At 46.1% G+C, this 24,923-nt stretch overlaps 1 protein-coding gene across 5 annotated transcripts in view; it reads left to right on the top strand.

Moving 5' to 3' along the window:
• The window catches only part of FHAD1 (forkhead associated phosphopeptide binding domain 1), a 127,853-nt gene that overhangs the window by 18,468 nt on the left and 84,462 nt on the right, over nt 1-24,923 (top strand). For all 5 annotated transcript variants that reach the window (XR_007126988.1, XM_047728255.1, XM_047728254.1 and 2 more), the window contains exons 3-4: nt 5,433-5,639; nt 22,743-23,010. Coding sequence is in view for 4 of the 5 variants with exons in the window: in XM_047728255.1 (XP_047584211.1) it covers nt 5,433-5,639; nt 22,743-23,010 (475 nt within the window). In the remaining variant the exon portion in view is untranslated. The remainder of the gene's footprint in view (nt 1-5,432; nt 5,640-22,742; nt 23,011-24,923) is intronic.

The following is a 24,923-nucleotide window of genomic DNA, read 5'->3' as shown; positions in this document are numbered from 1 at the left end:
GGCAGTTGCTCAACCAACCGAGCCACCCCAGTTCCTGAGCTGCACCTTTTAATGAATGCACCTGTGAATGGTGAATGGTGGGCAGCTCAGCAGGATGGAGCCTGTACAGTCATCCCACCTTAGCCGCAGGGCTTCTGTCCCAATAGTAGCTTTTAGCAATTTTCCAAGGAAGCCGAGGCTCTTCCTTCGGCTATTACAGGGCAGCCCCAGGAAGCCCTCTCTTGGCCTAACATGTGGCAGGGGCTCACCCCATTTGATGGAGTCATTCAAAACTTCTGCTTGCTTTGATTTCTTAATAATGGCCTGACAGCGACTGAGGAACTGAAAGTTATGAGTCCTGGGAAAAGAAAAATAAAATGCAGCATATACAATTCCTCTCTTTGATGGGTTATCAAGGGTTCTTGGAGCAAGAGATCAATGAGAATGGTGACAACCATGGCGTGAGTGGCATTTCCCAAAGAATGGATGTGTTTTAATATTAGAAAAAAAATGCTTTCTTTTTGAGGCCAGATTGAGGTTTATAGGATATCGAGCAGATAGTACACAGAGTTCCCACATACCCACCGCCCCCCCAAGCACACACACAGCTTCCCTTATCATTAACATCTTGCTTTAAAATGGGACATTTGTGGGCGCCTGGGTGGCTCAGTGAGTTAAAGCCTCTGCCTTCAGCTCAGGTCATGATCCCAGGGTCCTGGGATCGAGCCCCGCATCGGGCTCTCTGCTCAGCAGGGAGGCTGCTTTCCTCTCTCTCTCTCTGCTTGCCTCTCTGCCTACTTGTGATCTCTGCCTGTCAAATACATAAATAAAATCTTTTTTAAAAATAAATAATAATAAAAATAAAATGGGACATTTGTTACCACTGAGGAACCAATATTGATATATTATTATTAACTAAAGTCCATAGTTTACATTAGGGCTCACTCCTCACATCGCATATTCTGTGTGTTTTGGCAAATATATAAGTATACACCACTGCTGTGTCATACTGAATGGTTTGGCTGCCCCAAAATCCCTGTGCTCCCCCATTCATGCCGTCCCACATCCACTTTGGATGGCATGAATCTATCCCTTTGGAATTCCGTCCCATTCCAGTTCCATCCAACTGGAAAGCACTGATCTTTTTACTGTCTCTATAGTATTACTTTTTTCAGAATTCCATATAGTTGAAATTACACACTATATAGCCTTTTCAGACTGGCTTTTGTCACTAAGCACTGTGCATTTCCATGGTTTCTCCATGCCTTTTTAGGGCTTGATAGCTTATTTCTTTTCATCACTATTATTTTATTGTACGGATGTACCACAACTTACCTATTCATTTACCTCTTAAAGGACATCTTGGTTGCTTCCAGTTTGGGGCAATTATGAATAAGAATGCTATAAACATGTATCCAAAATAAATGAGTCTTAAAACTCAACAATAAAGAAACAGACAACCCAGTTTACAAATGGGTAAAAGATATGAATGGACGCCTCACCAAAGAAGATACACAGATGGCAAAGAAGCCTATGAAAAGAGCCTATAGTTTTCTTCATATAGATCTTTATATATTTTGTTAGATTTTTACCTAATTCTTTCTATCTATCTGGTCTTTCTCTCTTTTCCCTTTTTTCTTTCTTCCCTTTTTTTTTTTTTTGGTGCTAACATAAATGGTGTTATGTTTTTAATTTCTTTTTTTTTAATTTTTAAAGATTTTATTTATTTATTTGACAGAGAGAGACACAGTGAGGGAGGGAACATAAGCAGGGGGAGTGGGAGAGGGAGAAGCAAGTTTCCCGCAGAGCAGGGAGCCCTGATGCAGGTCTCAATCCCAGGACCCTGAGATCATGACCTGAGCTGAAGGCAGACGCTTAACGACTGAGCCACCCAGGTGCCCCATGTTTTTAATTTCTAATTCCAGCTGTTCATTGCTGGTATACAGGAAATCAATCAACTTTTGTGTATTAATGTTGTATCTTGCAGCCTTCCTATAATTGCTTGTTAGTTCTAGGAGTGTTTTTGTTGATTCTTTGGGATTTTTTACCTAGGCAATCATGTCATTTGCAACCAGAGACAGTTTTACTTCTTCCCTCCCAATCTATGTACCTTTTATTTCCTTTTCTTGTCTTATTGCATGTCCTGGCTAGGACACCATACTGTGTTAAAAAGGAGTTTGAAAGAGGACATCCTTGTCTTGTTCCTGATCTTAACGGGAACATTTCTAGTTTCTCACCATTAAGTGTGATGTTAGCTTTAGGATTTTTGTAGATGTTCTTTATCAGGTTGAGGCAGTTCCTCTCTATTCCTATTTTGCCAAAAGTTTTGTGGTTTTGCTTTTCAATAGTGAATAGGTGTTGAATTTTGTCAAATGCTCTTTCTTCATCTAGTGATATGATCATGTGACTTTTCTTCTCTAGCCTGTTGAGATGATAGATTACATTAATCGATTTTCAAGTGTTGACCAAGCATTGCATACCTGCATTCTTGCTTGTGGTGTACAATTCTTTGTATACATTGTTAGATTCAATTTGCTAATATTTTGTTGAGGATTTTGCTTCTATGTTCATGAAAGATATTGGTCTGAAGTTTCTCTTGTAATATCTGTGTCTGGTTTTCAATTTCTCTGTTCTGGAAGAGGTTGTAGAGAACTGGTATTATTTTTCTCCTTAAGTGTTTGATGGAATTCACCAATGAATCCATCTGGGCCTGGTGCTTTCTGTTTTGAAAGGCTTTTAATTATTTTTTTAAAAGATTTTACTTATGTATTTGATAGACAGAGATCATAAGTAGGCAGAGAGGCAGGCAGAGAGAGAGGGAAGTAGGCTCCCTGCTGAGCAGAGAGCCCGATGCAGGGCTGGATCCCAGGACCCTGGCAGAGGCTTTAACCCACTGAGCCACCCAGGTGCCCAAAAGCTTTTAATTATTGATTCAAATTCTTTAATAGATGTGGGCTTCTTCAGATCATTTATTTCTTCTTGTATGAGTTTTGGTACATTGTAGCTTTTGAGGAGGTGATCAGTTTCATCTGAGTTATCAAATTTGTTGGCATAGATTTATTTATAGTGTTCCTTTATTAGCCTTTTAATATTTATGGTATCAGCAGTGATGGTCTCTTTTTCATGTCTGATTTTAGTAATTTGTACCCTCTCTTTTTTCTTGGTTAGCCTACTAGAGTCTTGCCAATTTTATTGATGTTTTCAAAGAATCAACTTCTGGTTTCATCGATTTTTCTCTATTATTTTCAAATTTTTAAATTTCATTCATTTCTGTCCTAATTTTTTCTTCTGCTTGTCTTGGGCTTATATTGCTCTTCATTCTCTAATTTCTTTAAGTGGAAGCTTAGATTATTGATTTTAAGTCTTTCTTTTCTAATATATGCATTCTATGCTATAAATTTCCTTCTAAGCACTGCTTTCCTGCCTTCCACAAATTCTAATAAGTTGTATTTTAATTTGCATGTGCTTTCATTTCATTTAGATCATTTTTTCTTTTTCCTAAAGCTTCTTCCTTGACCAACATGCTGCTTAGAAGCATGTTGTTTAATGTCCAAATACTCTGGAATTTTCAGCCATCTTTCTGCTATTGATTCCTAGTTTGAATCTCTCATGGGCTGAGAGCCTGCTTTGTATGACTTCTGTTCTTTTAAATTTGAAATTTGTTGTTTTGTGGCTCAGAATGTGGTCTCTCTTGGTGAATGTTCTATGTGAACTTGTGCACAATGTGCATTTTGTTATTATTTGGTGACGCAATCTATACATGTCGATTAGATGCAGTTGACTGATGGTGGTCCAGTTCAGCTTTATCCTCACTAATTTTCTGCATATCTTTCCATTACTGATATAAGGATGTTAAAGTCTCCAATGGTCATAATGGATTTGTCTGTTTCTCCTTAAACTTCTATCACTTTCTCTCTCACTTATTCTGATGTTCTATCTTCAGGCACATACCGTTAAGGATTGTTGCGTCTTCTTGGAGAACTGACCCCTTTATCATCATATGTAATGCCTCTCTTTACTCTGGTAATGCTTCTGGCTCTGAAGTCTGTTCCATCTGAAATTAACATAGTTCCTCCTGCTTTCTTTTTGTGTTTCAATATTTTAAGTACCCAAGTGTATGATAAAAATTTGCAACGTAGTTAAGAACACAGACATTTGAATCAAGCAAATCTGAATACAAGACAGGCTAGCCAAGCTGGGTGACTTTGGGCAAATTAAATTATTCTGTGCCTCAGTTTCCTTATCTGCAAAATAGAGAACAATCCCTTTTGATTATTGTGTAGATGAAATGGAATAATGCAGTAGCGCAAACTTCCTGGCATGTAATGTTAAATTAATATACTCTATTAATATAAGTTATGATATTACTATATAATAATATAAGCTATATAATATAAACTGTTATTATATTATTGATACAAACTATTGGTATCATTGTATCATGGGACTTTACACTTGTCTAAGTGCAAATACTCTTTCTATGAATGTCAGATGAGGCACTCCGAGAAGATAAATTTAGAAACTAATTGCCAAATCTCAGGCCGGGGTAGATATCTAACAGACCCAGTGTCCTGAAAGGAGAAGACTTTACATGTGCCCTGCAGCCATAGTGGAGAGCCCCACGCCCCAGGAATGTAGTATTTCCTCCTGGGTACTAACCTTTGCTCACTCTTCTGACCAAAAGAAAATTACAGAGGAGCCTTCTGCCTGGCATTGCCAACTCACAGACACACCGTCTGGGCACCGTCTGGGCTGGAGTCCCTTTCTTTCTGGATAGGTAGTCACACCCGGCCCCCTACTGAAAAAGCAGATCATCACTGATGAGATAAATTCTGAGCAGCTTTTAAGAAGCAATAGAAATAACTAATCTCATGGGAAAACCTTCATTGCACGCCAAGGTTTTGTAAAAGTAGTTATAAAACTGTATGTTATGTGGTGTGATCTCAGTTTTGTTTGAGTTTTTTAAAAAGCTTGTAAGCACAGACAGAGGACTGGAAGGAAGTGAACCACAGTGTTAACAGTGCCCGTCTCTGGGGGATGGGAGCCTAAGTGGTTTTAATGTCTTCTTTGTGCTTTTCTCCAATTCTCATTTTCTATAATATTTTTAAAAATGTTATTTTTATAAAATGAAAGTGGCCAACTCCCTGCCCAGAATATGTGCTCATTCAGACTCCCCTCAGTTCCCTTTGCCTCTGTGCTGCCTGATTCCCCCACCCCACAATGTGGGCACCTTCTCTGGGTCTGGAGTCAGAGACCGCATCCCCAGCCCCATCGCACACTAACCATGTGGCCTTGGCCAAACCACTTCACTTCTCTGACTCTGAACATCATCGTTTTTGAATGAGGGTTGTGGTGACCAGCCTGCCAGGGAAGGGACTTAGCACCTTCTGGTACCCATACTCCCTAGTAGATGTGGGGGCCCTGGCTACAGCTGTCTTCCTTCTGTATTTCAGTCTGCAGACATCGACAACCATCATGCACTTATTGAATATAATGAGGCTGAGGACAGCTTTGTTCTCCAGGACTTCAATTCCCGAAACGGCACCTTTGTCAACGAGTGCCACATTCAGAATGTGGCCGTGAAGCTGCTGCCCGGAGACATCCTGAGATTCGGGTCCGGAGGGCTGACCTACGAACTTGTCATCGAAAACGCTCCCTCGGTGAGTCCAGGCCCTTGCAGGGTAGAGGCCAGAGGTGCGGTGTCCTGTCACCTTCTGTGCATCCAAAGGGTGGTGCTTGTCCACAGCGTACCAACCGGATTTCATGCTGGGCCCACAAGTGACCTTGACCTACTGGATCTTACAGGGTTCACACCAATCCAGGTGGATCCTCATGGGGGTGTGCATCTTAGCGCCCTCTTCTGGGCATTTCCTGGAATGACATGTAAGAGTTGCACGGGGGCCAACCCAGAGCCGTAGCGTTCTTCTGAAAATGCAAACCTTGGTTAGGGCAAGAGGAAAGAAAACTCAGAGATGGATGCTTCTTTTTACGCAGATCAGCGCTCTGCAGCTTCCTTACTTTGCGATCAGCCAGGGTTCTTTATATGCCTGGGTCTTGCTCCCCGATGATGCGCAGCACTGAGAGGAGATCTATCTATAGAGCGTGAAAGTCAGTGTCGGCCTGGAGCAGAGACTCAGGGCACGGTAGCTGTTACCATACCCTGAACAGAAATGTCCTTGGGTTCCTGACCTATAATATGGTCAGTTTAAGCAAAATGCAATACAAAACTTCCCCGTTGAAGCTCAGTCCCACGGAAGACACAATTCACAGGGGAGGCAGGCTGGGGTGGGGTGAGGGTGAGGGAGGTTAGCCGCTCAGGCTTTGGTCAGAATCCCAGCATACTCTGGAGTGCTCCTGGGCAAGCCTCTGGAGCCCCCAGAACCTCCCATTTCCTCCACAAAATGGGGCCAATGACAGCCATGACCTTGCAGGTTCACCTTGAGGGTGGAAAGAGAGGATTATAATTGTAAAACTAGCACGGTGCCCGTTCACGGTGGGCACACAATTAATATCTGCCACGTGCGTCTTTGTCTACTCGCCACCCCCAAGAACGCTACATGGACTGGGGCCTCCAAGGCTTAAAAGCCTTTCCGGGACAAGGCTGGGTATAAATAAATCAAGTTTAGAGGATCGAGACAGACTCCTGGGGTTTTGAGCCCATAGGCAGCCCTAATTGCGCACCCCAGAAAGATGGATGGCATCCCCCAGGCTGCATGGGCCCTGATGCCACATGCATCACATCTGGCTTTGAAGATGTGGGGCAGACTTTTCGGCTGTTGCTCAGCTGCCTTATCCTCCTTAGACCGTTAAAGTTTGTTTGCTCATGGTATGCACCAAGGTTCTGAGGCAGCACTGAGGGGGGCTCCTGACCCAGAAGGTGTTGACGCGATCAAGAGTTCTCAACATGGATAATAAGGATCCCCCGCCCCCACACACCCACATCAGAACCCTGTGGGGAGCAGACCAACAATGCACATTCCTGGGCCTCACCCAAGCCCAGGGACTCATACTTAAGGTTGACAGAAAAAAACACAGGACCCCCAGTTAAAGCTGAATTTCAGATAAACAACAAATAATCTTATAGTATAAGTATGTCTGAAATATTGCAAGGGATTGGTTATGCTAAAGAAATTATTTGGTATTTGTCTGAAATTCAGAGTTAATTGGATACCCTGTATTTCATTTATATATATTTTTTTAATCTATGTGTTTATTTATGTTAAATCTGGTGACCCTACACAGCCTCCCTGGGAGTGGGTATATGCATTTTCCCAGGCTCCTTGGTGATTCTGATGTACCCCCTACAGAAGAAAAACCTAAATATGGAACCCCTTGTCTAGAGCATTTACAGATTTTTTTTTTCAGGAACCAAAGAAAATGGAGTTTCAAACCCCAAACCTGTAAATCCAAGTTTGTGAAGTTTGAGTCAATGTTTCACAAACATGTCTGATTATAAGAATGTTTCTGGAATGTCCAACAAAATTACAGGTTCCCAAGCCCCCCTGCCTGGGAAGTTCTCATTTTGTGGCTTGCCAGAAGGGGAAAGGGTGATAATGTCTGCATGTTTTTCATACGAAGATATTTATGGAAATATTATTTATAGGGACACAAAAATTGAAACCTAAATATCCATCAGAAGGGGGCACTGTCTGAAAAAAAAATACGAGAGTTTGTTCGTATATGGAAAACTGTTGCTTTTTTAAAAAATAGCTTTATGGGGCGCCTGGGTGGCTCAGTGGGTTAAGCCGCTGCCTTCGGCTCAGGTCATGATCTCAGGGTCCTGGGATCGAGTCCCACATCGGGCTCTCTGCTCAGCAGGAAGCCTGCTTCCCTCTCTCTCTGTCTCTGCCTGCCTCTCCGTCTACTTGTGATCTCTCTCTGTCAAATAAATAAATAAAATCTTTTTAAAAAAATAGCTTTATGGAGGGTGCCTGGGGGCTTAGGCAGTTAAGCGTCTGACTCTTAATCTCAGCTCAGGTCTTGATCTCTGGGTCGTGAGTTCAGGCCTCACATTGGGCTCCAAGCTGGGCATAGAGCCAACTTACAAAAAGAGGGCGGGGGGAGAGCAACTTTATGGAGATATGACTGACATACAATCAGCTGCACGTGTTTAAAGGTTATATAATCTGATGGGCTTTGACCCACGTGTGCACTTGAATAACCATCACCACGGTCAAGACAGCGGCCATATTCGTGGCCCCCAAAAGGTTCCTCGGGAACACGACATTTGTTCGCTTGCCTCCAGTTTACATAACATAAACTTCATTCATGGTAAGCCTATGATTCAGCCCATTTTTGTATGATTTTTAAAAAATATTTTATGATTTACTTGAGAGATAGAAAGAGCACAAGCAGGGGGAGTGGGAGAGCTGAACGGGAAACCGGATGCAGGACTCGATCCCATCATGACCCGAGCCGAAGGCAGAAGCTCAACCGACTGAGCCACCCAGGCGTCCCCCATTTTGTATGTTTATGGAGCTGGCCGTCACCCAACCTCCTTTCAGAACGTTTCCATCCATTTCTGTTCCTCCCCCCAAAAAACCTGCGAGGTACTTAGGGTCTTTTGTTGTTGTTGGTTTTAACTTTTAATTTTCTTTTTAAGATTTTATTTATTTCTTCATGAGAGACAGAGGGAGAGAGGCGGAAGGAGAAGCAGGCTTCTCAATGAGCAGGGAGCCCGATTCAGGACTCGATCCCAGAGCTCCAGTATCATGATCTGAGCAGAAGGCAGATGCTTAACCATCTGAGCCACCCAGGCGCCCTTTAATTTTTAATTTAAAAAATTGTGGCCAAATACTGAAAACATTCACCCTCATAACGGATTTTAAGTATATAGTTCCTCGCCGTTACATTCACATGGTTCTACAGCTGTCCCCAGAACACGTTCATCTTCCCAAACTGAAACTCTGTGCCCATTCAATAAAAACTCCCTCCTCCTTCTGCTCCCAGCCCCCATTCTTTCTGTCTCTCTGAATCTGACTGCTCCAGGCCCCCCGTGTAAGTGAAATCTTACAGTGTTTATCCCTTTGGGACTGTCTCGCTTCACTTATGTAGTATTGTGTCCTCGAGGTGCATACGTGTTGTAGCAGGTGTCAGAATCCCCTTCCTTTTTGAGTAAGGGGATCCTTTTGAGCCGAGGAATATTCCATCGTGTGTCTACATCACGTTTTGTTGAACCATTTGTCCATCCATCCATCAATGGCTGCCCCACCTTTTGGCTATCATGAGTAAGAATGTGATGCGTACAGGTGTATAAGTATGGAAGGGGTACTTCATTTTACGAGATGCTTCTGATATTGGATAAGCGCAAGAAACAATGATCAAGACCTTGAACCTTGGCTACAGAAGAAGAGGACGCTTTGTAAAAAGAGAAATCAGTAGAGTAGCAGGAGTCACTGATATGAACAAAACTATGCTGTGACTTGCCTGCTCGCCCTTATTTAACACTCACGACAATCTATGGGGTGAGTTCTCTCATGATCCCCATCTTACAGACAAAGAATCCAAAACCCAGAGAGGTTAAGTAATTTCCCCAGCGTCACACAGCTGGTCAATGAAGAATTAAGCTCTATCCCCACTTGTGGGGAACAGAGAGAAGAAAACCACTTAATCTAATGCTAGCCAGAGCAGTATCCCTGACTGGTTTCCAAAGGGAGCAAAAAACACTTTTGTGGTCACTTGAATATACACACATTTCTTAAAATTCTTATTTCTACAAGCTTTTGTGTCCCACTTCATTCCCCAAGTGACGGCAAGGAACTGCACAAATGTTCCCCTGGCCTCCTGCTTTCCCAGGGAGCCATCTTACCCCACAGGACTCGCCCCTCATCCATCCTCCCCAAAGTGCTCTCTGCTCAGAGATTTCCTATATTGAGGGACTTTCATGCATCCTCTGAGGTCTTATTAATGGAGGGGTCCTCTGCGGGGCCTGGGGTGAGGGTAGCCTTGTGGACTGGAAAGAAGGAGAGGAGGGAGGGAGGACGGGAGGAAGAGAAGGTAAGGAAGGGCATCTATCATTTAATACTTTGAGGTCCAGCCTTTCTAAGAAATTTGCGGCCATCTTGATTGCTATGCTAGCGTTTCTGACTGGTTTTTTGGGTCCCAGGTGAGGGCACTGTGTTTCCCCCTGAGATAAAGTTTTCAAGGAGAATCATCATGAAATCAAAAGGGCTGGGCGTGGTCAGAACTATTCCCTTCCTGACAAAGAGTTCCCAAAGGGAAACATTTATTTCAGGCTTTGTGGTGGTCACCATAACCAATCAGTAGGGACGTGACAGCCTTTTCTTGGGGGTGGGGAGGTGGGGGGGAAGGTCGGGATGGGTTAGGGAGCCACATGTGTTAGTAGCTGTCACAGTGGGGGGGGAGTGCGCATCCTGGTCTGGCTGCCTCAAGCACAGTCCCAGCCCTGCTCTTATGCTCTGGGCTTGTGCCCACGTCACCTGACTCTCACACCTTGGTTCCCACTGCTGTAAACTCAGGGAACTAACAGTCCCTACCACGTGAAGTTACTGTGGCATTAAGAGCGTAATGTATGCAAATCCCTTGGCTCAGCCTCCCGCCCCTCTGACAAGCTCGTGGTAACTCTCAGCTCTAGAATCAAGCAAACAAGCACCGTGGCAGCCAGGATACCTCCTCTGGGAGTATTCCTTTAGCCAGAAAACCTCCCAAGACCTCCCCAGCCAGCAGATGGATACACGTGCATATAAATTACCTGTGGGATGACCTCCAAGATGAAAAACTGCCCCCCAAATCCCTCTTGGTTGACGAAATACATTGGCACCTGCCCCCAAGGATATATTCTGGAACATGCTTTGTAAATCATAGCTCTTTTGCCAAATTCTAACCTAGGGCCGCCATGTTGCACAACACCAGGGTCACCATTCACATCAGAGTCCATGTGGATGACACCACCCCTCCCCACCCCCGCACCACGCCCCAGCTATGCAGGACAGGAGCTGCAGGGCTATTTGCAATGCCCCCCCCCCCCACCAAAAATCAGTGAAGTAGTCTCCGTTTCAGCACCAGGAGTGGGCAGTAGAAGTCGCACAGCTGGACATGTCCGCCATATTGTGGGTTTTGTCTGTGGTTGCCTTTTTGAGTGCTTTCTGGTCTCTGGGAAGGGAGGTGTGGAAACAGACTGTCCAGTAATGGTGGTGGTTGCATGATCAAGCAGCTGGGCAAGGAAACCCACCTCGCCCAAACCTATAAATCATGTCTTTCTCTGTTATGAAATATGGCAAGTCTAATGGAAATTCCCAGAAGGCAGAAAGGAAGCCAGGCACCCCAAGTGATGTGTGTTATGCCCCAATAATGGGTCCGTGATTAAAGGAGTGAGACTGATACAAAGCGAAGGTCAAGCAAAGCTCTATTTCATGCCAAGCATCAAGAATCTAACCGAACGTTCGGGGACGCACCTCTTACAAGAGTCTTTGTTTCACAGACTAGCTTTTAAGGGCAAAGGCCATGCGGTCCGGCCTGGCCACACACGGGTGGCCAATGAGATTGTAACACACAAACAGGAAACTCCACAGTGATGCTAGGTGACCAGTTGAGTTACAATTTACCCTAGTAGACATTTGAACCAGCCTATTCCACCTTGATTGGGATTGGCGCCCAAAGGGCAGGGCCCATACTCCTTGGTAACCAGGGAGACAGTATGCATCCCCCCACTGATCCGATGTCTCCACCTGGCCTGACCCACCTTTGTATCTGGGCTTTGTTACCTGAAGCTGGTTTCCGGGACTTGTCTCCAAGTAAATCTCCTTGGGGAAGGGGAGCAGGGACAGTTTCTAAATAGGTCCTCACAATGTGTAGAGTTGTTTCGTGAATGGGTAGACAGCCCTTGGCAACAGTTTTCCTCACCCCATCAGCAATCACCCCAGAAAGGGCTCTGGGCTAACCTTGACCACAGTTTACCCCACAGTGGCAAACTTGACTACCCTTCCCTTTAACTGCTCAGCCCTGTTCCCAGGCCAGCCACACTGTCCCATGTGACCTGCATATCTCCTTCGTCCTTCCTGCAATGTCAGGACAGCCCACCCAACACAGAGAATGCCTCTATCAGCCCCCACCCCTTGCTGCTCCCCGCTGTGATGGGGAATCTCAGCAGATACAGTGAAGGAAAGCAAGTGCTTTGGATTTCGATAGATTCAAGTTCAAACTCCAGCTACTGCTAATGTCACCTCTGTAAGCTTTTGTTTCCAGTTTTTGCCAAGCAGATACTCAGTAATCCCAGGTCCCCCTTCTCCCTTCAGGATTTCTGTAGAGGCCATTGGGACCACCCCGTCATTGCGTAAATGGTGCTCAGAGATTTCCTGCAACTTCCTTGGGTTTATACTCTCCCGCGTCCTTGGGGGTCTAGAGGCTTTTCCTAACCATGAGGTGCCTGGAATACCACAGTCCGTCACTGCAGGCGGTCAAGGGCGAGCCCCAGGCCAACCTGCTATGCTTCCTGCTGATGGGGAAGATTATCACCACAGTAAAAACAAAAGCCACCAAGAGTAGAAGAAAACGCAATTCCATTTATTGGCTTCCTCACTTGCCTCCACTAACATTTTACCGGCTGTGGCTGCCCCTCCAGGGCAAATTGTGTCACGCCCTTTCTTCTTCCTCTTTGCTGGTGATGGTAATGTCTGACCCACACCGTTCAGTATGCATGGGCTACATACCAGGAAGTACTCTAAGGGTGATATACAGGCACTAGCTCGTTCACGTCTCTCACCAGCGAAGAAGCAGCTGTTGCCATCCTGATTTTTCAGACGAGGCACAGAAGGATCACATCGTCAGGGTCACACCGATGGTCAGGGGCAAAGAGGGAGCAGCACCTGATTCCCTGTAATGCTGAATCCCGTGCTCCTAGCCCGACGTTGGCAAACTACGGCCCACGCGCCAAATCCAGGCCAGCACCTATTTCTGTAAATAAAGTTTATGGGAAACCAGCCATCCTGCTCGCAACGGTGTGGCTACACCTGCTGTCCTGCTTCGGCAGCAGACTGAGCTGGGCAGAGCGTACCGCACGCAGACCTGGAAACATCTGCTGTCTGGGTCCATGGAAAACATTGACCAGTGTCTGCTTATAACCCCATGCTCCACCGACTTTCCTCTTTTACTTAGTTTTCTGAAAGAGGAGCTGAAAATGGAGGCGAGGACAGGGAGAAGGACCGCTCGAGCCCTACTGTGTTCCAGGAACTGTGCCGTTTAATTGCTTTTTCTTGGTAACTGAGGAACAAAAAACAAAAATTGGCGAGCTGAAGAAATAGATTTGAACAGTCTTTTCACCACATCTTTTTTGAAAAAGCTGAAAATATGTGGTTCTAAATATATAGATACATATATATGCATTTGCACATGTGATATAATCACATTCAGATATATCTGATAAGTACGCTAGACGTTAATATAGAACATACACAACAGATGCATATTATACATTTTAGTGTTTCTTCAATTGGAAAGTTTTCTTTGAAAACTTTGGAATGTTCTTCCTGGTATAACTTTTGAAAAGATATTTGGAACTTTAGTCTGAAGTCTGCTGTAGCTAGAGAACTGTTCGTTTGTTCAAAGTTTCTCTATGTCCTGTTTCACTACTGGTCTTATGGTTGGTTCCCTGGTCTTAAATCACTTCTTCTCTGGGCCATTGCTTTACTTTTACAAGTTTAAAGATAAATGTGGTGCATGTTTACAGTCTGGTGGGTTGTATCTGAGTATATCACAACTCGCATAACACCTCTTGTTCTACGTCCTGATGCTTGTGGTGAAGTCACAATAAGCTTATTTTCCAGGAAATTTTATTGTTTGCAAGTGTCGGAAACCCAACTCAAAATAGCCTAAGGCGGGGGTAGGGGCAGAAGGAGTTCTTGTAACTGAAAAGGCCAAAAGAACCAGCTTCAGGCCCAGCTGGATCCAGGTGCCCAAACAATGGCCAGGAATCTGTCTTTTTACCTCTGTTAGCTTCACAATCTCAGGCAGTCCCTTGCCTCACCTGTAGTGAGGTGGCAGCCAGCATCCCCAGCACCGTTCAAGAAAAGAAAAAATTTCTTAATTAGCTTGACTTGGACCATGTGCCTATTCCTTCCTGAACCTGTCACTGAGGCCAGGGACATGGAATGGTCTGCCAGGCCTGGGTCATGGTCTCTCCCCTGGAGCAGAAGGGATCAGCCTCACCAGAATTGCATGGACTCAAAATTGTGGGGGGGGGAAGGCTGTCTGCTCCACAAAATTTAAGATATCCATCTAGAAGATGGAGAAATGGATGCAGGGTAGGCAAAACAAACAACAAAGAAACTCCAGACATCCATGACATTAGGAAGCATTCCCACTGCCTCAACCAAATGTTCCTAACAGGATTGAGAGTAGAAATTTGGGGGAAGAGGGAAGAAAATGAGAAATAATCCGCTTTTCCGCTTTCCACTAGAAAAGTCCGAAGCTGATCCCCAAGGAAGCCGACTAACTCATCCCTCCCCTCTGGGGAATGGGTGTGATGAGAAGCTCACAGCGCTGGGAGTTCATTGGTCCATCCTGGGGAAGGGTGGCCTTTCCATCTTCACAGCACCTTTGCGTAGATCCCATTCTTGAGAAGATGTTGCTTTGCCTGTAACCCAGGCTTGAGGGACCAGTGACCAAATGGACCACAGAACTCTTCAGAATGAACGTTTTGCTAGACAAGCTTTGTCATCGCCAACCTGATCTCCTAGTTGTGCTTTAAGGACTCCGTGGGGACCCGCTGATGTGATGAGGTGCCCTGAGGCCGGGTGTTTCATGTGGAGTGGAGGGGCTGGGCAGCACACGCCTCAGGCTGGGTGTCCTCAGCAAGAACTCACACAAAAGGACTCTCGAAGTCTCTGTGTTGTCATCAGACGTCTACAGGCCCCTCAGATGACATCGGCGGGCAGGGCGGGGATGCAGAGGGGAGAGGCAGGCAAAGCCTTGGCATCCTGATGAAACAACCCAGCCCAGGAACCAAGGAACCAGCCACGGCTGCTTCCAGTGCCCTCTGGCCGCTCACACTCTTTGTGACCACACTAGAACCATGTGGCTGTTTCCTTTTTCTTAACTTAGTGGGAAATCATTCATTCTTTCACTCCTTCAGTCTCTCAATCTGGAAAGGCTGACCGGAAGTAGACCTCATCTAGGGGTAGAAAAGATTACTTGCAAAACGCTGGGTCTTTTCTCATTAGACTCTATTTCCCATTCTGCGGACTGACCTGGAAGCTAGTTAGAACTTGAAAGGGGAAACTGGGGGCGCCTGGGTGGTTCTGTGGGTTAAGCATCTGCCTTCAGCTCAGGTCATGATCCTCTAGGGTCCTGGATTGAGCCTCATGTGGGGCTCCCTGCTCAGTGGAGAGCCTGCTTCTCCCTCTCCCTCTACCCCTCCCCTGCTCATGCTTTCCCTCTCTCAAATAAATATATAAAATCTTTTAAAAAATTAAAAAGATGGGGGGGGGAGCCTGTAAGCTAGAAGACTTACAGACAATGGGGAAATTCGATGGAACCGATCTCTTTTTTAACCCAGCTGCTAAAAATCCAAATGAATGTTTCTTCTGAACCCCACAAAAGGACCTGCTCTCTGAAGCTCTGAAAATCATATATAACGTGTCAGGTCCCTGTTCCAAATGTATAATCCTGATTTCTCACACTGGAACTCTTGGACACCATTTCTCCTTTCCTGCAGGACTTAGAATTAGTACCTCCCTTAGAGTTAGCGCAACACCCCAGGAGCTGCTGAGGTAGGGAAGGCAGTTGGCCCTGGTACCAAATGGCGCCCCCTGCTGGCCGTTGGCGCTAATGTCTGTGTTTTCTAGTCTATCCCAGTTGAACCTCCTTGCTGCTGGCAGGGTCACTCTTTTTTCCACCTTCACCCCTTCCGGTCATTACAGTCGTGTAGCTGAAAGAGTAAAGTTCAGTAAACTTTATTTGGTAAACTTCTGGGGCTGAAAGCAGTCCACGAGAGCTCTCCCATGAGTAAGCTACGCTAGGAGTTGCTTAAGGATTTTGTATGGTTTTCTCCTGGTGACTCAAAGTCTCCTCCCCGGCATTAGTAATTAACATTTTCATTCTAGAATAACTTCTAGATTTATATAAAAGTTGTAATGATAGTACAGAGAGTTCTTGTATATGTCTCCCTCCATTTCCCCCATTTGAAGCATTTTCTGTTACCACAGTACAGTTTTCCAAACCAAGACACCAACACTGGCCCATGATTATTAACTCAACTTCAGGTTCAACCCAACCCAGCGCACCACGCTGCCTTTTGTCACTATGTCTTCTTAACCTCCCCTGGTCTGCGACAGTTTCTTAGTCTGTCTTTCATGACCTTGAGTACTGACCATGTGTCATTCTCCAGGATGGCTGACTGGATTGGATTGTGTTCATCTCTGATTTGCCTGATTCTCTTCTCTTATTAGACTGGGATTATGGTCCTTGTCACATATCAGGGGGGAACCCATTACCCACATGACTTCCCTGGGGACATTAACTTCTTCGCTTGGCTAAGCTGGTCTTTGCCAGGTTTCTCCACCAGAAAGTTACTGTTTTTCCCCTTCCATACCCTAGTCTTTGGAAGCAGGTCATGAGTATTGTCCACCCCCAAAGGAGAGGGGAGGAGGGCGCAGACAGTGCGACTCAAGCCCCGCTTCCTACATGTGCTCAGTTCTTCTGTAAGGAAAATTGTCTCTCCTTCCCTGTTTATGTATTTCCTGAATCGTGTCCTTATATCAGTATGAACTCGTGTGTATTCATTGTATAATTTGGGTTATGATCCAATCCCACATCACGTCTTGCTGCTCGAATAACTCCCAGCCTTGCCACTGGGAGCTCTTTGAGGTTGGTTGCCGCGTCCTTTGACAAGTCCCTACCCTTGGCTTTGGAGGACCTCCTCACCCTCCTCTATTATACGATGAGCCAGGCTCGCGGTGTATTTTTCCCGCCCCACTCCCAGGATCAGCCAAAGGCCTTTCTACTTGTGCCGTTTGCCAGTTGTCCCCTTCAGCTCAGCCAGCCGATGCCCACCACGTGTCCCGGGCATGACGTGGGGTGCTGGGCACAGCCGTGCTCCACTAGAAAATGTTTATCACCCGGCTCTGAAAAAAGTAAAGTGTGCACGTAGAGCGTAAGGCTTACTGATGGAGAGAATGTGTAACCCATTCTCTGCAAATAATAATGAACTATATACCATTCTTTAAAGTTAGTTGTGGAGCACCTGGGTGGCTCAGTGGGTTAAGTCTCTGCCTTTGGCTCAGGTCATGATCTCAGGGTCCTGGGGTCGAGCCCCACATGGGGCTTTCTGCTCAGCAGGGAGCCTGCTTCCCCCCCACCCCCCGCCTGCCTCTCTGCCTACTTGTGATCTCTGTCTATCAAATAAATAAATAAAATCTTTAAAGTAAGTTGCGTATAACCAATCGATTCTCATAGAGCGCTTTCACTGACTTTGGCTGAATGCCCACGCCCACATCCAACTTACCTTCACGACTGACGAGAAGGTGGTTTTCCAACCTGGACGTGGGTGGATATCTTTGTTTGCATCCACAAGTAAGACAAAAGTGAAACGAGAAAGATATATGGTAGAACTTCACGTGTTTATCAGTGACCTTTTTGCTATACCAGATAATAGTTTTCAAATACTTCCTCAAGAAAATGTCCTCAATTTTACATGCTACTAATAATTTAATGGCTCTAGACACAACATGCTTTTATATAATTTACATTGTTAACATTTTTTAAAAAAGATTTTTATTTATTTATTTGACAGACAGAGATCACAAGTAGGCAGAGAGGCAGGCAGAGAGAGAGAGTGTGGGGGAAGCAGGCTCTCCGCTGAGCAGAGAGCCCGACATGGGGCTCGATCCCAGGACCCTGGGATCATGACCTGAGCCGAAGGCAGAGGCTTTAAACTGAGCCACCCAGGCGCCCCACATTGTTAATGCTTTTGCCAAAACCTCCATAAGTGCAGACAATCATCAAAACAAAAAAGATCAAGCTCTGATTTACAGTGTTCCCTAATTTCTGGGACATAAATACTTCCACCAAGGCCAATGTCAAGTGACTGTGAGACAACACTGAATACAGAGATGCAATGAGACAAGCAGTAGCACATGCATATGTAGAGTTAAATAACCTCAAGAGCATGGATAATAATAAAATAGAGTGAAATAATTAGGAAGGGTGAGTTTTAACTATCTGCTACCTTTTTTTTCAATATCACTTCATTCTATGTTTGTGTAATTTGATTTTTTATTAATGGCTGTGTTTATCAACCAGCTCAAGAAATTCCTGGGCCTTTAGTAACTGGCTCTCAGGAGCCGGTAGCGGCTGGCCCCAGCAGGACACCTCTGGTACAGCGGACATGCCCCCATTCCACTTAGGTGGAGGCTGGTGTTCTCTGAGTTGCGCCCAATGTGTACAACATTTCCATAAAAGAGTTATCGGTGTTCCTAGAAAATCCTGTTTCAAGTACCTCTTGCAACGTTTTGTGGTTCTTTCTAATTTTCTTTTTTGTAACTCAGAAAATCTCCTATTCCCCACTAATCATTTAAGACCCTTTTGTGAGTATGGAAAGCAGGTATAAAATCATGTCTTCAAATAGTCTCAGTGCTCTGGGAGCACAGGTGTTAGAGTCAAATAGCATCACTGCTTCCTGGCCGTAGGGACCCCAGGCAAGTCATTTAACCTCTCTGATGTGCACTTTCTTAATCCACAACATGAGGGTAGAAAGGCCTCACCACCTCCGAGATTATCCTGGTGATTAGATGAGAACACGTTTGTGCAGTGCACAGTCCAGTCTCTGGCACATGTGTGCCTTCTCGATATTGTGATATCATGGCTCATAGCCGTAGAGGTATTGGCAATTACAAACAGCAGAGCTCGTGACCGGCTTTCCAAGGACAAGGTCTACTTCACTTTGTACCCAGCCTCCAGGGCTTCCTGGCAGAATATGTGCATCCTGTAGGCACTCTGTATGCAAACTACCTTGATTATTTTAGGGTGCTCCTGCTACCTTTTACAGGGCTAGAAACACATATTGGAAAGATAACACAAAGGACAAGTAGATAATCTGAAAAAAATGGGCTGTGTTTTCTTGAGTAAATCAGTGACGGGTGTTTGTTCAAGCTGATATAAATTCAGCAATGGGTGTGTCATGGTTAATCCAGGTTGGCTGACAACCTGCTATTTTAGAGAGAGTGTGGAAGAAATCAGGACCATCACATATGCTGCCTCAAAAACAAAACAAAAAAAATTCAAGTGCCATATGGTTAGAGAATTGGGGGTGGGAGGAGAACAAGAAAAGGCATTAGCATGTATTTTTAAACTAAAGTTTCTAAAAACAGATTTGTTGATAACCGACCTTGACCCCAAGCTCTGTGTACATTCTAATGTGAGCACAGCCAGAACCAGCTTTTAACGTGAGCCTTTTTCTTGTGTTTGCTTTACCCCTGCCTATTTCCTTATAGTTACCAGCAGCAATTTCTGAGAAAACTTTGACCTTGCTTATTATAGAGCAAGCATGCAAACCAGGAAAAAAAAAAAATCAACTTTAACCTTCCAACTAAAGCCATCGCAATCAACAAGCTTGAGGGGGGGGGGGAGCTTTATAATTTTATTTTTGAACCCCAAAAGCGGGGATTGGAGTCTTTGCTGCATTTATGTCTCTGGCCCCTCCCCCTTTAGAGACGTTAAGGTTAGGGTTCTGTGCTGCTCTAGCTGGCCTCATGGGCTGAGCAGCTCAGGGCAGCACCCAGGGCTCAAAGCCAGCTTCCCCGTGTGCACGTCCATGTTCACAGCAGCATGGTCAAAAAAGCCAGAGTGGAAACAACCCAAGAGCCCTTTGACACTGAATGGATAAACAAAATGTGATGTATGCAAAAAGGGAAGGGAATTCTGACTCCTGCTACAACGTGGATGAACCTGAAGGACCGGCTGCTCAGCGAAGTAAGCCAGTCACCGAAAGACAAATGCTCCGTGATTCCACTTACCTGAGGTACCTAGAGAGTCAAATTCACAGAGACAGAAAGTGGAATGGTGGGCGCCAGGGGCTGGGGAGAGGGGAAAAGGGGGGTGGTGTTTCATGGGGACAGCGTTTCAGTTCTGCAAGATGGATGCTTTCTGAAGATCTTCTCCCAGCAATGTGCGTGTCCTTTGCACTCCTGAACCCTGCGCTTAAAAATGGTTTGGATGGGGCGCCTGGGTGGCTCATTGGGTTAAAGCCTCTGCCTTCGGCTTGGGTCATGGTCTCAGGGTCCTGGGATCGAGCCCCACATCTGGCTCTCTGCTCGGCAGGGAGCCTGCTTCCCCTCCCCCTCTGCCTGCTTCTCTGCCTACTTGTGATCTCTGTCAAATAAATAATAAAATATTTTTTAAATGATTAAGATAACACATTTTATGTTATGTGTGATTTACCAAATTAAAACAGCAACAGCTCCCATCTCTCCGTGCTGGGGACCCACTCCCTCATGGGGGGCTCCTTCCTCAAGCCTGGGAGGTCCTTCCAGGTCCTGGTGCCCAGCCTCAGACCCTTGGGTCTCCTTGGCCCTGATTGGATCACATGCCCCACCACTCAACCAATCACAATGGGCAGGGGATGTGATTGGCTGAGTTTGTAACCACACCCACAATAAGGAGCTCAGTGATTGGGTGGGGGGTTCTCCCCCTCCTCCCAGTCTCCAAAAGACCTGAGCGGGTTCTGGCCTGAGCACTAGGGACATGGAGCACTGGAGCCGCCCCCCCCACCCCGTGTGTTCACACCTGCTACCATCCTTGCAGTTGGTTGGCGGCGAGCGGGTTCCCTGAGGACCCCAGCATGAAAGGGAGTTCCTCCACCATGACCAGTAACCTCTAGATTTGTTCTCCAGCAGGCTGGGGGTAAACCACAGTAAAATTTGCACTTTGTCACCTTCAGCCCATTTCTTCAATAAATATTTATCAAACTGACGGGAAAAGGTTGTAGGAATGATAGAGGCAAGAGGTGGGGAAGGGAAGGGACGGGATGGTTGGAGAAGTCAGAGCAGGAGCAGGACACGGCTGCTGAGAGTGAAGACAGGAAGAAGGCACAGATGCAGAGACTAAGGTGTTGACAGTGGAGAGAAACTCGAAACTGCGCAGAAGGTGACAGCGTCTCGGAATCCTGCCAAGTCTGCTCCTGAAGCAGATGTAAAGTGGGCCGATATGGTTAGGAATGCTGGGCCCGATGTCTCCAGGCAGCTGGAGTGTGGAGCTTGATATCCCCGAACACTGTTCTCGCCAACTCCAAGGAAGTCTTCAGAGGGAACGCACAGGATCCTTGACTTGTTGGGAAAGCCTGGAGCTAAAAGCTTGGTGCAGGCGCCTGAGTGAGCAGAGAACCTTCCTCCTGAACAAAATCCGACTGAAGTTCTGCAAGCTGGTGCTCGTATTTTGGAAGTGTCTTGTTTCTCTCTATGTGCCTCTGAGTTCATAGTCTCTCCAGTCTGCTGAAGGAGAAATGTGAACTGGAGGGTGGGGGGGGAGGGGTGTGTGCCCTTACATAGGTGACAAACATTTGAACTTAATGTGTTTTTTCAAGAGAAGTAAGTGAGGGTTGAGGGACAGAGAGAGAGATCATCAGACCTCGATCCCAGTCCCCTCACCCCCACCCCACACTACCACTACCTGAGCCTGGTAGGCTCAGGAATCAGGAGACCTGCAGGGCTGTTGTGAGGAATGGATAAGGAAAGAGCAATAAATGACAGCCCGCCCCCCTGTCATTGTTTCACCGCTAGGCACGGGGAGAAGCTACCACCAAGGCATTAAACCCAGGCCCAAGCCAGGAGTCAGCCCCTCTCAGCATATGCTTGTCTGTGGGAGGTGGAGCTGGGTGTTCTTCCCAAGGACAGCACCTGCAGACTCTTCCACGGGTCAGGTGCTGGAAGATTCCCTTGATAGATACTTATGGGGCCTCTCCCAAAAATCAGATGTGGTAGGTGTTGAGGATCAAAGGTTAAGGGGACAGTTGTGGTCCATGCCATCCCAGAGCTCTCAGCTTCAGAGGCCAGATGACATAGAAGTGCCCAAGAGGGGTGCCTGGGTGGCTCAGTGGGTTAAAGCCTCTGCCTTCGGCTCAGGTCGTGATCCCAGGTTCCTGGGATCGAGCCCCGCATCAGGCTCTCTGCTCTCTCTCTCTCTCTCTCTCTCTGCCTGCCTCTCTGCCTACTTGTGATCTCTGTCTGTCAAATAAATAAATAAAATATTTTAAAAAAAGAAGAAGTGCCCAAGAGATGGACAGTGTGGATGGAAAAAAAAAAGCGGGCTGGGGACCCTAGAAAGCTGGGTGTGAATCTCAGTGGTCTGTTCATTCCTTCTTTCACCCAGTATTTGAGGGTCTGCTCTGTATGTGCCGGGCGCTTATTCTAGGTGCTGAAGATACAGGGGTGAGCAAGATAGACCAAAAGCCCTCTTCTCTTAGAGGTGACATTCTACCAGCTCAGACGCTCCCTGGCAAATCTGCGATCTGGAAAGTCATGAGGTCTTGCTCAGCCTCAGTCTCATGATAGAGCATTGGGTGTATTAAATAGGGCAATGCACGTGAACCTCTTGACAGGATGCCTGGCATGAAGGCTGCCCCCCCGTTAATGGTGGTGCGAATGTGACCCATGGTGGGGACGGCCATCCCAAACTTTGGGAGAGCCTGGGAGGGCTTCCTGAAAGAAGAGACTTATAAGCTGAGCCCTAGAGCCACAATTATAGGGCTGAGACAAGGGTAGGGACAACCCCCAGCATATCGGAACCTCCTCTGACCCTCTTGTCTGCCCCCACAGGTCTCCTTCCCATGGATGAGTGGCTCGGTACCTTGGCCAAAACCACAGCCAACTCGAGGCACACAGCAGTCGAAACAGCCACCCTCGCCACCACAGATACCCTTCCACCAGGGCATCCGGCCAGCCCCAGTGCAGAGGAGCTGGTCCCAGGGGTTTCCCAGACCCACCATGGTCCCGCCTGCCCCACACCAGCGGCCTGTGAGCGCTGGTGGGAAGATGTTCTCCTTTGTGGTGGATAGTACCCACAGGCCTCCCATCATCAAGCAAGGTATTCATGCGCTCTTCCACTGGTGGCTTTCGGGATGGGCTTAGAGCCACAGGGATGGGTCTTGATTTTTGCTTATTTTCTCTTATTCTAAAAGTAGAACATACTTAACCATGAGAAAATCCGGGATGGGGGCGCCTGGGTGTTTCCATCAATTGAGCGTCTGACTCTCGCTCTCATCTCAGGTCTCGATCTCAGGGTGGTAGTTTCAAACCCCACATTGTTGGTTAAAGCCCAGGGTGGAGACTCCTTTAAAAAAAAATCAGGGGGACGCCTGGGTGGCTCAGGTCATGATCTCACGGTCCTGGGATCGAGCCCCACATCGGGCTCTCTGCTGTGCAGGGAGCCTGCTTCCCCCTCTCTCTCTGGCTGCCTCTCTGCCTACTTGTGATCTCTTTCTCTCTCTTTCTCTCTCTGCCAAATAAATAAATAAATAGTCCTTTTAAAAAATTAGGGATAAACAGAAGGTAAGAAAATAGTTAAGGATCATTTGTCACCCTCATCACCCAATATCCCCTGTTGGCTTTTTGGGGCATATCCTTTCAGACTTTGTGCTCAGCACATAGGTACACATCAGTGCCCCTGTGGTGAGTGTGTGGGTTTGGGTGTGTGTCAATGTGTGTGTGTGCTTGTACATGGATGTGTAGCAGGACTGAAAACTTACAGCTTTGACTCACCCGTGCAGAAGTATTGGCACCTGAAATCCCTCTTGGCCACAACAGCCTTAGGAAGTTTTTAAATATTTTATTACCATTTTGCAGGTAAGAGAAGGCTGAGGCTTATTGAGGAAAATTACCTCCCAGACATGACATATTCAATCTAGTCCAATCTAACATTTTTCAGTCAAATTTAAGGTGGTTGTCTCAGTCACTGTCGCTGTCACTCACAGCCTGGTCACCCTGGGGTACCAGCCTTCACGATTTCCTTCCCTCTCCCTCTTCCCCAGAAGGCCTTGTGACATTTGGGGAAGGGACTTCCTGCCTGTCACTGTCCTCTTAACCTCACCAGCAGGTTTGACTTAGTCCCTGGCATGATTCTGGTTTCTTCCATGCGTGTGATGTGTGGATCCCATTCTCTGTCCTCTGCATCCCAGCCCCAGGCCCCTCGGAGTTCCCAGGTGTCTCTGTGGCTCCACAGCCTCCCCTGGTGTCACTTAAGACCATTCACCTAATCAACTCCCTCAGCCATTCAAATAATAGTTACTCTTGTGAAATATACAAACAGAGGAATAAATGAAATGCAGTAATATCATGCTCATCATTATCATCATCAGATGAACCCCTATGTGCCGTCAACATTGAATGAAATTACTCAGCCATTTACCCCCGTACATTTTATAAATATGAAAATTTTCAAACAAACAGCAAAGTAAAAAGAGTTTGACAGAAAACCTCCCACCCAGTTCCATCATCAACATTTTGCTATACTCTATTGCCTATCTGTCTAACCACCCTTCTACTCATTCATTAATCCATTTTAATTTTTGATGTATTTCAAAATAAATTGCACACATCTGTAGTCTTCCCCCTTAATACATTAATATATGTAACAGTAACCAGAGTTCAAGAGTTTTTGTCTTTTTGGTGTAAAATTAACATGCGATGTATGTAAGTTATCAATTGCTGTATAACAAATTCCCCCAAAACTTAGTGGCCTAAAGCAAACACACACACACACACACACACACACACACACGCACACACACACACACACACATTATTTGATACAGTTTCTGTGGGTCAGGAATTTGGAAGCAGCTTAGTAGGGTGGCTGTGGCTCAGGGTCACTTAAAGGTTGCAGGTAAGCTGTCAGCCAGGACTGCAATCATCTGAAGGCTTGACTGGGGCTGGAGAATCCGCTTCCAAGATGGCACACTCACATGGCTGTTGGCAAGAGGCCCCAGGTCCTTACCCTAT

This window comes from Lutra lutra, chromosome 4, assembly GCF_902655055.1.
Source record: "Lutra lutra chromosome 4, mLutLut1.2, whole genome shotgun sequence".
In the NCBI taxonomy this organism is placed as follows: Eukaryota; Metazoa; Chordata; class Mammalia; order Carnivora; family Mustelidae; genus Lutra; species Lutra lutra.
This window is presented reverse-complemented; position numbering and strand designations above follow the sequence as displayed.